The following is a 15045-nucleotide window of genomic DNA, read 5'->3' on the forward strand; positions in this document are numbered from 1 at the left end:
CATCCCTTTAAAACAGAGATGAGGAGCAATATCTTTACCCAGAGAGGGGAGAATATGTGGAATTTATTGCTACAGACTGATGTAGAGGCCAAGTCATTGGCTATATTTAAAGTGGAGGTTGATAGGTCCTTAATTAGTTAGGGTTTCAAAAGTTATGGGGAGAAGGCAGGAGAATGGATTTGGGAAGGGTAATAAATTAGCCATGATGGGATGGCGAATCTGTCTCAATGGGCCAAATGGCCTAAATTTACTCCTATGTCTTATGGTTTTGAAGTACAGATATTCATTGGGAAAACTTTCAAACTGCATGGAAGTCCAGACCTGAAGGTTCCAGATTCCCTAACTGTAATATGCCCTGTCTGCACTTTTTCCAAGCAACCTCAATAGTCAGGAAATTCAAGTTTGATGCATATTGGGCAACTGATAATCCATTCTAAACCTTGCCAAGGTCAAGAACATTGCCCCATCATGTCATATGGAGAAAAATGTGTTGGAGTAAACCATTGATTGTTCTAGTTTTGTAGAGTTGTACGTCCTCACCTTCGCTCAAAGGGGCTGACAACTCTATGGGTTTGAGTGACAGGAGTTGAGATCCATTCGTACCCCTGGAGATGAGCTGTGGCTGACAGAGTATGCAATCAGAGTAGGCCTTTCACCTAAGTATAGATGAGGCTCTCCACTTCATTTGGATCATATCTGGTGATTGTGCATCATGTTGCAGAGCAGGGGAACGTTCAACCCAACCTTCCTTTGTGCAGTGGCAAGCCCACAAGAAAGAGAGAGAAATAAATGGGAGGTCATTTATATGACTTTCAGCCAGTCCTCCAACTATATGACTGCCGATGTTCAGCCAAGGAGCGCTGGGACCTGCAGACAGCTACAGTTAACTGCCCTGTTATCCATGCTAAGCCCATTGAGTGGACAAGGGTAGTGTGTGCCCATATACCCCAGCGGCATCTGACTGTCGTGGGAAAGCAAACATGGGCTCACCTGATACTGAAGAGATGCAAGGCACCGACCGCATGTACAGCTGCGATACAGAGGGTGACAGGACAGGAGCTGGAAGGTGGGACAGTACTTTTCTTCCTGCAGATGCAGTGGGCCAAGTATCCTCATTCTGGTTTGTAAATTGGCTGTATCTATGATTTCCCAGTGTCAGGACATATTGATTCTGGAGAATCATTCTCTATACTTACATAAAGCAATAAAGTTCCTTGAGATAAGTTGCTCAGATGACTTGCACGATGTCGTCAATGATTTGCGACATGAAAACCACTTAAGGTGATGCGGAACAGCACAATGATGCATGCAGCTGATAGACCTGTTGCCCCGTACCTCTAAAACTCCAGGTTCAATCCTGGCCTCAGGGTGATATCTACATAGAGTTTAAATGTTCTCCATCTGACCACGTAGGTTAACCACAGCCTCTCCAGTTCCTTTCCACATCCTAAAATAGGTTCAATGGCCATTGTAAATTGCCGTTGTGGGTGGTAGAATCTTGGAGGAGCTGAAAATGTGGACAGGATATAATTGGTATCAGTGGCTGCCTGGATGGTCAGCACAGAGACAGTGGGCCGAAAGGCCTGTCTTGCAGCTGTATGGCACTAGGTTCAATGTCACTCATTGACAGTAACACTGTCGCTTCTTCATCAAATCACAAAGGTTCATATCTCAGTCCAGAGACCTGAGCACAAAGATCGAGACTAGTATATTGGTGCAGTATTGAGGGAGGGGTGTTCTATTGAAGACTATTTATATGAGACATTACTCCAAAGCCCTGTATACATTTTTAGATAGGCATTAAAGCTTCCATGCCACCATCTTGAAGAAGAATTAGGGAATTGGAGCATTGAACACAGAACACTACAACACAAGAGGCCCTTCAGTCTATGATGCTGTGCTGACTTTTAACATATTTTAAGATTAATCGCACCCTTCTGTACTACATAGCTTCCATTCTTCTATTATACATGTGCCTAATTAAGAGTTTCTTAAGTGCCCCAAATGTATCTGCCTTTAGCACCACTCCTGGCAGTGCATTCCACAGACTCACCACTCTGTAAAAAAACTACCTCTGACATCCCCCTATACTTTCCTCCAATCACTTTAAAGTTGTGCACCTGCGTTTTAGCCAGTTCCACCCTGAAAAGTAGTCACCAGCTACCCATTCAATCTATGCCTATGAAAATCTTACGCACCTCTATCAAGTCACCTCTCAAACTCCTTCGCTGCAAAGAGAAAAGCCCAAGCTTGCTCAACCTATTCTCATAAGATATACTCTCTAATCCAGGCAGCTCTCTGGTAAATCTACTCTGCACCCTCTCTAAAGCTTCCACATATTTCCTGTAAAGAGATGACCAGAATTGACCGTGATATTCCAACTGCGGTCTAACTAGGATTTAATTACCTCTTAAATAATGTCAATTATAAAACAGGTAATATTGCCATCACCATAATTCCAGTTGTGGATTCCGTTTCCTACACCAGAATAGTGACTCCACTTCAGAAATATTTCATTGGCTTTGAGACATCCTCAGATTTTAAAGGACTTCTGTGTCTTTCTTTTAGAGTTAGTCATTACTGTTATACATGATGCAAACCTCCTGGTGTTACCAATGGAATTATACAGCATAGAAAAAGGCTCTCCAGCCCAACTTGTCCATGACGGCCAAGGTGCCACCCTGACTTAATCCTATTTTCCTGCATTTGGCCTCTCCCACTCTAAGCCTTGAGCAAAAAAAAGAGCAACAAACTTCTGGAGCCACATCTGCTGGAGGAAAGGAGTTGTTGCATTTTAAGTTGAAACCCCACATCAGGTCTGGTCTCGAGCCTATCGCAAGGTTTCGACCTGAAATGTCAACAGTTCTTTTCCACCCACAGATGCCGCTTGACCCACTGAGATCCTCCAGGAGACTGTTTATGCTCCAGGTTCCAGCATCTGCAGTTTCTTGTTTCTCCCTCTAAACTTTTCCTGTCCATGTATCTGTCCAAAACATTATGATTGTACCCGCCTCACTACTTCCTCTGGCAGGTTATTCCACATTCTTTTGTGTAAAAAAGCTTATCCCTCCAGTCTCCTTTAAATCTTTCCCCTCTCACCTTAATTGCATGCCTTCCTGTTTTACACCTGCTCTCTCCACCTTACCCTGGGAAAAAGAAGTGTGTGACCATTCACATTATCTATCTTTATCATGACTTTATATTCATCTATAAGGTCACCCCTCCATGTCCTACACTTCTCGGAAAACAACTCCAGCTTATTGAGCTTCTCTTTATAACTAAAGCTGTCCAGTTCCATCAACATGTTTGTAAAACTTTCCTGCATCCATTCAGCTTAACGAGATGCTGAACAGCCAGACGAACATAACTGCACACAACACTCCAAGTGCAGTCTCACCAACAGATGTAACATGACAGCCCTACTCTTGTATTCACTACAAAACCTGTGAAAGCAGTGAGTCCCAGGAGTTGAATGGTCAACAAAAAGCAAAACTAAAACTGGAAGAAATTTTAAATAAAAACAGAAGATGCTAAAGTTATGGAATCAAATCTGGAGAGAAAAACAGGGTTATTTCAGATAGAAGACACTTCATTGCACAAAAGTGATCAATCTGAACTGTTTTTCTTTCTCCACAAATGCTGCCTGACTTGCTGAGTGTCTTCAGCATTTCCTGTATTTATTTCAATAATTTTATCTACTTAGGTACATCAACAAAAGACAGTGATTGTTTCAAAAGCACGGTTTTAAGGGATCAGAATCACTTTTTAACAAGTATTCCTGTACGTCATTAAACAGAAGCTCCAATGAAGAACAAAATAACACGCTGCAGGCTAGTAGGAGCGACAGCCACTGTTTATTGAAAATAAACAGGATCACTGTAATGTCTGCACTGAACATCTGGCAGGATAGAGGAGACTATTCAGCCCATTTACTGTTGGGTGAAAAGTACTCGATGACCCTCGATACCAGGATGTGCAGAGTTGAAATGGATTATAAAAAGTGCTGGCAGACGTTTCCATAAGCAGCAAGGCACCTGGCAGCTGGTGTAATGTTACCATATTTAAAGCAACCAATGTGTATGAGTGTACTCTGTAAAAAGCCTTCATGTCTTCAAATTTTCCAGCTAGTTTCTTAAACTAAAACAACAATGCAGTTAAGGACATGAGTTGAGAACTGCTATGATGTTACCCCCAAAATGAAAATCACAAATAAAAGCATACTTTTGGTTTATTTCAGAATGTACAGTCTTACATAATTGCATACATTGCAATTTTGACTTCATTTTTTTCAAGTTTGCCTGAAGTTGCAGGTTTGCACAATTTATTTAATACAAAAGAAAATTCAAAAGCTACAATTGAAATGGAGCATTTTGAAGATGCCCAGGCACAGGGTATTCAGTGAGAGGAGCAAATGCATTAGAATCTACAGCTTTGTACCATCTCTGTACAGTGACGCACCCCAGTCAGAATAATGATGTAGAATCCAGTCTGTCAGGTCCATTGGATCGACCACTTGCGGTTGTCAGGAGTTTTAATCTCTTGCAATGTGCAGGTTGATGCCACTGAAACATTTCCCCATACTTTCACAGCAAGGAGAAATGACTACATCCACAATCGTTCCCCAGATGACCTGGATGCAAGGCATGTTAATCAAGCAGTTCTTGATACAGGGCATGACGCACCTATATAAAGGTAATAACACAGAAACAAGCATTAGCATATCATGGTTTCACATAGTTTATATTACGATAAGAACAAGTTCCAATTATATCACATGTTGGATATTCTAAGAGGCTTCTTAGGAATTTTATCATAGAGTCATGGAGTTGTACAGCTCTGGATCCATTGTGCAATTTATTATCATACAGGATCTGACATCGAGCTGCATTAATTGTATTAAAAGTACCAAGAACCTGATAGAAGAGGTAATTTTTCAGCAGAGGCTTTGGTTAGATAAGGGGAAGGGGTGGAGAGAATTCTAAAGGTTAGGACTTAGCAGCGGGACCTAAACAAATTGGAAGAATGGGCAAAAAAGTGGCAGATGGTCTGCAGTGTTGGGAAATGTATGATAATGCATTTTGGTAAAAGGAACAATAGTACGGGCAATCATCTAAATGGGGAGAAGATTCAAAAATCAGAGGTGCGAAGAGACTTAGGAGCCCTGGTGCAAGACTCCCAGAAGGTTAATTTACAAGTTGTGTCTGTGGTGGAGAAGGCAAATGCAATTATGGGGTTTATTTCAAGGGGAAGAGAATAAAATGCAAGCAGATAATGCTGAGGCTTTATAAGACACTAGGCAGGCTGTGCTTGGAGTATTGTCAACAGTTTTGGAACCCTTATCTCAAAAAGGATGTGTTGTCATTGGAGAGAGTCCAGAGGAGGTTCATGAAGATAATTCCGGGAATGAAGGGGTTAACATATTGGCAGCTTTGGGCCTGTACCCACTGGAATTTAGTAAAATACATGGGGATCTCTTTGAAAGCTACCAAATGTTGAAAAGTCAAGATGGGATGGATGTGGAGAACATGCTTCCTATGGTGGGAGGTATCCAGAACTAGAGGGCACAGACTCAAAATTGAGGGTCGACCTTTTAGAACAGAGGTAAGGATGATTTTTTTCAGCCAGGGAGTAGTGAATCTGTGGAATGCTCTGCCACAGACTGCAGTGGAGGCCAAGTCCGTGCATATATTTAAGGCGGAAGTTGATCGTTTCCTGATCAGTCAGGGCATCAAAGGATATGACAAGAAGATAGGTGTATGGGGTTGAGTGGGATCTAGGATCAGCCATAATGGAATAGTAGAGCAGACTCAATGGGCTGATTGGCCTAATTTTGCTCCTGTGTCTTATGGTCTTATGGCCTTATGGCTTTGTCAAGGGACTGTCCTAACCTGTGGAATTCCTTTCATCATTTCATGAATGGGAATTAAATGGGGAAATGTTCTGGAGAGCAGAAGTGGAGGATAGAGCATATAATATATAACATAGAACATTACAGCACAGTACAGGCCCTTTGGCCCATAATGTTACTGCAACCTTTTATCCAAGATGAATCAAACCCTTTCCCCTATATAGTCCTCCATTTTCCTATCATCCATGTACCAATCTAAGAGTTTCTTATATGCCCCTAATGTATCTGCCTCTACCACCACCCCTGGAAAGGGTATTCCATGTACTCACCACTCTATGCACCTTCTGCTCTCTGACATCCCCGATACTTTCCTTCATTCAGCTTAAATTATTCCCCCTTGTGGTAGCCATTTCTGCCTTGGAAAATAGTGCAGAAATTTAAGATCATAAGATATAAGAGTAGAATTAGGCCATTTGCCCCATCGAGTCTGCTCCGCCATTTCAATGTGGTTGATCCAATTTTCCTCTCAGCCTCAATCTCCTGCCTTCTCCCCGTATCCCAAAATGCCCTGACCAGTCAAGAATATATCAACCTCTGCCTTAAGTATATTTAAAGACTTAGCCTCCACAACTGGGACATAAATTGTTGGGTTATGAGATTACAGCGATGGGTTGGGCAAGTAGATGCAAAGGTTTGACAAAGAAAGCCTAAGTTCAAGCCATTCCCAGTCAAGAGTCAAAGGCTAATGATGCAAGGTGCTGACTATGAGCTCAGTCAGCATCAGATATTTGGATGATGAGCTCATGGATGTGGTCAGAGGGAAAGCACTGAGACTTCACTGAAATCTACTCCATTTCAAAACAAAAAAACCTTTAAGGGTTAAACCCAAGCCAGAGAGAGAATTCCTGTTGCTAAAAGGGACTATTGACCTTAAGCTCCCAATTCCATGGGTCTGTTTCAGAGTCCAAACACAATAATGGAAGGGCAATAGTAACAGAGGATAAAGATACAGTATCTAAGTAAAATAAAAGTATTATGAGGATAAAATCTAGGTGCACCGGCTAAAGAGGATCAACCTGCATTAGATCAATTTATTTATGTTTGTCACATGTGAGGGAAAGAGAGATTTTGCTGGTAAATTCTAGGACTTACAATCGGAACCACAGCACCCACTCATTTAAATGGAAGTAACTATGGTAACTTGTGAATATGTTTGCCAAGAGGTCTTCCAGTCATTCCGATACATTCAGATTCCCAGGCACAGCACCGAGAAGCACTTGCCTCATTGACCTATTGGGAACTGTGAAGCTTTGAATGAGCAGGTAGCCCTCCATAATTTTAAATTATTTGGGTTGATTTTAATTTTTATTTATTTACATTTGTGGGGAGTATTTTACTTTATTCGGAAACAGAATAAATTTTTGAATGTTGTTTAAATATTTCTGAGTGCTATATCTTTCTAGCAAGGTCTGAGATGTCCCCTATTCGGACACAGTAAGCTTAGGAGAAGGATATCCACAGGCAGCAATATCAGTAAGGGAACCTTTGCAAAACAACATCCTGACAATTGTAAACACAAGAGATTATACAGATGCTGGAAATCCAGAGTATCAGTCCAAAACATTGACACTTCATTGCTTTCCATAACTTCAGCCTGACTACTGAGTTCCTCCAGCATTTTGTGCATGTTACTCCAAACTAATGTTATATTTGATAATTAAATATAATTCGACAAGAATAAATTATCTGGAAAAATAAGTGCTGAAGATGTATTGTTATCTGAGTGCATGTTGTGAGTTTCTGAACTAACTCTAAGGGCACAGTAAAGAAAACATAAGAAATAGCAGCAGGTGTGGGCCATTCAGCCCCTTGTGCCTCTCTAGAGCAATGTGGATGATCTTTTACCACTTTTCTGCATCATCCATTTATCACACAATTTCTTTAAGATCTAGAAATTTATCAGTATAGAAATTGAGTTCTCTTGGTTAGAGAATTCTAAAGATTCAATGTCAAAGTCAAAGTAAATTTACAATTAATGTACATATATGTCTACCTTCAGATTCATTTTCTTGCAGGCATTTACAGGAAAATAAAGAAATACAATGGAATTTCTGAAAAACTCTGCATAAATAAAGACTGACAAACAACCAATGTACAAAAGACAAACTGTGTAAATACAAAAATAATACTGAGAACATATGTTGTAGAGTCCTTAAAAGTTAGTCTGTAGGTTGTGGAGTCAGTTCAGTATTGAGGTGAGTGAAGTCATCTACACCAGGTCAGGGACCTGATGGTTGAAGGATATTAATTGTTCCTGAACCTTTCTTCTGGGAGAAGAAGCTTCTCCTCATTTCTGAACTGAATGGCTGACCCTTTTTGAGGTTATGGCACAGGTTTTCCACACCTCTTTCAGTCAGAACGTTAGTCCTGCATCTAATCTCACAGAGGATGGAAAGTCTCTTAGAACTCTGTGTCCCAGAGAGTTTTGGAGGTAGATACATTTTTGAAAGATCAGGGGATTGAGATTATGGAGATCTAATACAGAGGAGGAATTCAGGCTTGGGGTAATCAGCCACTATCATATTGAATGGTGGGATAGGCTAGAGAGGCCAAGAGGTGATCCTAGTTTCTTGTGTTCTTGTTCTCCTCTGTAACTTCCCAAGCCCCTTAAGAGTGTTGTAGATGTGATCACCCAAGCTCCTTCTAAACTCAAGAGAGTACAACTCATCCCATTTGTTTCCACACCCTACAGCAAACTTGCCAACCCAGGAATCATTTCTGTCATTTCTGAGATAAAGACCAAGTTCCAGCCACTGTGTATCTGATTCGTAGATGCTCCTCCAGCCCAAGTACATGAGATCTTCTGACATCACTGGGAATACTTCATTTTTCTCCGCAACAGCTCTGTAAAGTGCCAGAGCTGAACAGGTCTGATCATTCTAGAGTGACTCTCCCTTAAGGCAAAGGGCTGTCAACTAAAGGCAGCACAGTAGAAAACTCACCATTTCCTCCATTCACAGTATTAGCCATAGCTCAGTAGCAACACACTTGCCTCAGGACTGAAGACGTGATTTAAGGGACTCTGAGACAAGAATATTGTGACTGAGCTATACTTGGTGCCTCAGACAGAGCACGGAACTTGGAATGGCTCCAGAACTGCACCAGGGTTGGTTTTGTCCTTTGGATCAGATATTCAAGCAATTCCAACTGCCTTTCCAGGTGGAAATAAACAATCGTTTAGTACTATTTCACAAAGTAAACTTATCCCTGGTCCTGACCATTATATCCTTGATCCTATGTCACAAAACTCATGATCTGGTCGCTAATTACAGTGCATAATTATTTATTTAGAGATACAGCACAGAACAGGTCCTTCTGACCCAACAAGCTGCCCCTCCTAGCAACCTACCTACTTAACCCTAGCCTGACACAGGACAACTTACAATGACCAATTAACACACCAACTGCTACATCTCTGGAATGTGGGAGGAACCCCATGCGTTCCTAGGGAGGACATACAAACGTCTTGCAGATGACGCCAGAATTGAACTCCAAACTCCGACGCCCCAAACTGTAATAGCATCATGCTAAACCACTACACCACTGCCCCTGCTCCACCTTCATACAAGCTATAGCGCTTCAATAGGGCGGCACTGTTAGCACATCACTTTACGGTGCCAGTGATCATAGGTCAGGGTTTAATTCCCACCACCGCCTGTAACGAGTTTGCACATTCTCCCTGCGACCATTTGGGTTTCCTCCGGGTGCTCCAGTTTCCTCCCACACTCCAAAGATGTATGCTTAGGGTTACTGACTTGTGGTCATGCTATGTTGGTGCCGGAAGCATTGTGATTTTTGCGAGCTGCTCCCAGCACAATCCCCAAACTGTATTGGTTGCTGACGCCAAACTCCACATGTTTTGATGTGTTTGCACATCAATTATGAGATAATTTGGAAGAGAGTTGTAATTTTTAATTTCTTTCTGTTCTCCATTCTTATTATCAAAACCTAACAAATATTGAAAGACCTAGATAGAGTGGATGTGGAGAGGATGTTTCTTATAGTGGGGGAGTCTAGGACCAGAAGCCACAGATTCAGAAGACAAGGAGGAGTCTTTAGAATAGAGATGAGGAAGAATTTAGAGTGGTGGATCTGTGGACTTCATTGCCACAGATGGCTATAAAGGTCTAGTCATTGGGTATATTGAAAGCGGAGTTGATAGGTTCTTGATTAGTAAGGGCATCCAAGGTTATGGGGCAAAGACAGGAGAATGGGGTTTGAGAGGGGTAATAAATCAGCCACTGTGGAATGGTGGAGCAGACTCGATAGGCCGAATGCCCTAATTTTTCTCTTATGGCTTATGGCTCATGATGGAGCTCATAGCTTTAATTGATGTTGTTAGAGAAGCCCAGATAAGTAACTGAAATGTATTTTGTAGATTTTGCACACTATAACCCTGTACACTGGTAGTGGAGGCAATGATTGTTTATGGAAGTAAGCAAACTTTGTCCTGGATGGAAAAGAGCTTATAGGTGTTGCAGGAGCTGCCCTCATCTACACAATCGGTGTATGTACCATCAAGCTCCTGTGACTTGTAGAAGGTGGATAGGCTTTGGAGTATGAAGAGGTGAATCATTAAACACACCATACACAGCTCTGACTTTCTCTCGTAGACACGTTAGTTATGTGGCTAGTAAATTCAGTTTCTGGTAACAACCCCACTCCCCATCCCTAGGATATCGATAATGGGGTTTTGATGATGGTATGCTTTTGAATGTCAAGGGTAGGTGGTTAGACTATCCCATGATGGAGTCAGTTATCACCTAATATATATGTTTATAATATAGAAAAATGTAACAGCTCCTTCAAACCACCTATCATCCATGTGTCTATCTAACAGTTTCTTAAATACTCCCAATGTATCTGCTTCTACCACCACCCCGGCAGGTTGTACCACGTACCCACCACTCGCTTTGTAGAAAACATACCTCTGACATGTTCCCTTAATCCCCTAATCACCTTAAAATTATGCCCCCTGGTTTTAGCCGTTTCTGCTCTGGGAAAAAGTCTTTGGCTATCCATTCAGTCTATGTCTCTTATCATATTATACCCCTCTATCAAGTCATCTCTCATCCTCCTTCATTCCAAAGAGAAAAGCCGCAGCTCAGACAGCCTATAAAACGTGCTCTTTAATCCAGGCAGCATCCTGGTAAGTCTTCTCTGCACCTTCTCTATAGCTTCCACATCCTTCCTATAATGAGAAAACCTGAAGTGAACACAATATTCCAAGTGTGGTCTAAGCAGGATTTTAAGGAGCTGCAACATCATCTCATCGCTCTGGCACTCTGACTAATGAAAGCCAACACACCATATGCCTTCTTAACAACCCTATCAACTTGAGCAGCAACTTTGAAGGATCAGTGGATGTGGACCCAAGATCCTTCCGTTCCTCCACACTGCTAAGAATCCTGCTATTAACCCTGTATTCTGCCTTCAAATTTTGCCTTCAGGTTCCACTTCACACTTTCCCGGATTGAACTCCATCTACCGCTCCTCAGCCCAACTCAGTATCTCGTTGTTACCTACAGCAACCTTCTACACTATCCACAGTGTCATCAGCTTTCATTTCATTAGCAAACTCACTAACCCACCCTTCCATTTCCTCATCCACATCATTTATAAAAAATCACAAACAGCAGGAGCCCCAGAAAAGATCCCCACAGAACGTTACTGGTCAACAATCAGACAGACAGAATATGCTCTATCTACTACCACCCTCTGCCTTCTGTGGGCAAGCCAACTCTGAATTCAGACAGCCAAGTTTCCCCGGATCTGATGCCTCCTATATTTCTGAATGCATCTACCACAGGAAACCTTGTCAAATGCCTTACCAAAATACATGTACACCACATTCACTGTTTTACCTTCATCAATTTGTCTTGTCGAATTCCTCAAATTCTATCAGGCTCCTCAGGCATGACCTGCCCCTCAGAAAGCTGTGTAGACTCTCCCTAATCTGACTATGCTCTTCCAAATGTTCTAAGAATCTTCTCCAATAATTCTCCACCTGCTGAAGTAAGACCCACTGGTCTATAATTTCCAGAGTTATCCATACTTCATTTCCTCAACAAAGGAATAACTTTGTCCACCCTCCAATCATCTGGTACCAATCTTGTGGCCAGTGAGGATGCAAAGATCATCACTAAAGGTGTAGCAATCTCTTCTCTTGCTTCCCATTGTAACCCAAGTTACATCCCAAAAGGCCCTGGGGACTTATCTATCTTAACATTTTTCAAAAGTTCCAGTACAGCCTCTTTCTTAATGTTGCCATCTTCTAGCATATCAGTCTACTTTATGCTGTACTCACAAAGGTCAATGTCCCCCTCACAGATGAATACTGAAGCTAAGTATTGCTCCTACATCCTTTGACTCCAGCCACATGTTTCCCCTTTTATCCCTGATCAGTACTACCCTCGATCTGGTCATCCTTCTGTTTTTCACGTGCATGTACAAACGAACAATGCCTTGGGTTTTCCTTAATCTTATTTGCCAACACCTTCTAGCTCCCCTAAATCCATTCTTCAGCTCCTCTCTGGCTACCTTGAAACTCTCTTCAATTAGTGATGTTTCCTCTAATTTGTTTTACAGCTGTGTAGACCAACCTTTGCCCTGAGGAGGAAATTTTTACATGGCCTGAAACTGCACACACTTTAAATGCATTTTTTTTTGTGATACATATACAACAACATTGGCGTTCAGCAGGCTGGCAGTTTATTAACGATGAGCTGTCGACTTCCATTCTGTGTTTATTGTAACCTGAAGCACTGACAATGTAAATATGTTGAAGCTCTAAAATCTTTCAAAGTAAAGTGTATGGTACATTAATTATTTAGAAGATCGTGCTAACTAACATAATGAATTACAGGATAGTTCAAAGATATTAACATAATTTCAAAATTATATTAGTATAATTTCAAAATTATATTCAATTATTTAAAAATCCAATTTAAAAGCATTTCAGGATACATTTCTCTGCCATTAAATGGAACCTTTGAACCTTTGCATGGCAACAAAGGTTATGTACACGGAAGTACTGCAGTTACTGTGCGACTGTGCACCCACGCAGCTTCGAGGGAACAGTGGTCCAGAGCCCTGTCTGATCATTTCTTCCTAAGTCTTAAGTAAGCTTCCTTCTTCTTCTTGATTAGATGTTCCACTTCTCTTTCCAATCATGGTTCCTTCATCCTACCATCCTTTCCCTGCCTCAATGAGACAAACCTATCCAGAACCCCATGTTAGTGGTCCCTAAACAACCTTCATATTTCCTTTAGTATATCCATTCCAAACTTATGTTCCCATATTCCTGTCTGATTGATCATAATTCCCCCTTCCCCAATTAAATACTTTCCTACCGTCTGCTCCTATCTTTGTTGAAGATTATGGTAAATGGCTGGGAGTTGTGGTCACTTATTCTGAAAAGCACACATACTAAGAGATCTGACACCTGATCTTGCTTCATTGCCTAGCACCAGATCCAGTATGGGCTCTCCTCTGGTTGGCCTGTCTACATACCTACTGCACCCTCCTGTTTTTTCAGGCATCCGTTAGTCTCATGAGACCATGGACTTGCGCCTGGGCAAGGTTGTATGGAAGACCAGCAGTTGCCCATGCTGCAAGTCTCCCCTCTCCACGCCACCGATGTTGTCCAAGGGAAGGGCATTAGGACCTATACAGCTTGGCACCGGTGCCGTCGCAGAGCAATGTGTGGCTAAGTGCCTTGTTCAAGGACACACACGTTGCCTCAAGGCTCGAACTGGCGACCTTCAAATCACTAGACGAAAGCCTTAACCACTTGGCCATGTGCCAACACACCCTCCTGCTACGCTCCTATTATAAATGCACAGGAATAACTAGAAGGCCCCCTAAAATTCATTCCAGGCATGGTTCCCAAATCACACTGATATTTAATAAGTTTTTTCTCTGAAATGTATGTATGGATGTCTGATGCTACTCCTCTGAAGAGCCAAAGATGCTAGGGTATTGGTATTGGTTTATTACTGTCACATGTATTGAACTACAGTGAAAAGATTTTGTTTGCATGCTACCTAGGCAGTTCATTCCATACATAAGAACATCAAGGTAGTAAGAAGAAAACAGAATATAGTATATGGTATTGCAGTCACAGAGATCTACAATGAGGTAGATTAGGAAATCAGGAGTTCAAGAATTCATCTTTTGGCATGAGTGAGGTTTAGTCAAGAGTCTGATAACAGCAGATAGAAGTTGACTTGGAACTTGGTGGCACATGTTCTTAAACTCTTGCATCTTCTGCCCAATGGAAGAAGGTAGAACAGAGAACATTTAGAGTGGGAAAGGTTTTTGATTATGTTGCCTGCTTTCCTGAGGCAGCAGGAAGAGTAGACAGATCCAACAGAAGGGAGGTTGGTCAGGGCTGCCAAGCTGTGATGCATCTGGGTAGGGTGCTTTCCATAGTGCATCTGTAAAGTTTGGTGATAGTCATCAGTGATTACTGACTTTCTTTAGCTTTGTGAGAAGTAGAGGTTTTGGTGTGCTTTTTATTAGACGCAAATTGTTACTGTTTGACACAACGGCAAGACTCACGCAATGAGAAATCATGTAATGGAAGGTCTCCACTACCTGTGGAGCAGTTTAACAACTTCAGGACAGGAGGGAAGGAAGCGGGAAAATACTGGTTAAAAAAAATCATTAAGAATCGGATCTGTGATGAATATCAACAAAGTTGAGCAACTATTTAACAGAAATCACTGAAATAAGACAAAGAGTTCTACAGTATTTAAATTGAACTTACCAGATGTGCAAACAACTTAAAATAGCAAAGATAATTCCAGAGATCAAAGACACAGGCACAGCAAAGATAACAGAAATGATTCTGTAGCACCATAATTTGGACACTTCGAATAAGGCGTCGCTCCAAATCCAGATTTTGTCAAAACTGTGCACCGAATCAGGTTCTGCAATTACATCTTCGAAGTTCACCTTTAAGGAAGCAAACATAGCAAAAGTGACCAAGGATACTGATGGAGACAGAGCATAGATTAAGGATCAACTTGATTCGCCACATACATTTTCAGATTAACTGCCCCCATCTGGCAGAGCAATAGATCAGGGAGCAACTTCATTCACCACATACACTTACATGTATTGGGAATGTGCTG

General features: G+C 41.6%; 1 protein-coding gene across 1 annotated transcript in view; it reads right to left on the reverse strand.

Annotated features, from left to right (window-relative positions):
- Positions 1-4222: 4222 nt before the first annotated feature.
- The window catches only part of LOC140210872 (caveolin-2-like), a 30695-nt gene continuing 19872 nt past the window's right edge, over positions 4223-15045 (reverse strand). Inside the window, exons 2-3 of the mRNA XM_072280132.1 lie at positions 14679-14866; positions 4223-4682 (exon numbers count right to left, since the gene is read on the reverse strand). Coding sequence (XP_072136233.1) covers positions 4532-4682; positions 14679-14866 — 339 coding nt within the window. The 3' untranslated portion in view covers positions 4223-4531. The remainder of the gene's footprint in view (positions 4683-14678; positions 14867-15045) is intronic.

This window comes from Mobula birostris, chromosome 16, assembly GCF_030028105.1.
Source record: "Mobula birostris isolate sMobBir1 chromosome 16, sMobBir1.hap1, whole genome shotgun sequence".
NCBI classification, from domain to species: Eukaryota; Metazoa; Chordata; class Chondrichthyes; order Myliobatiformes; family Myliobatidae; genus Mobula; species Mobula birostris.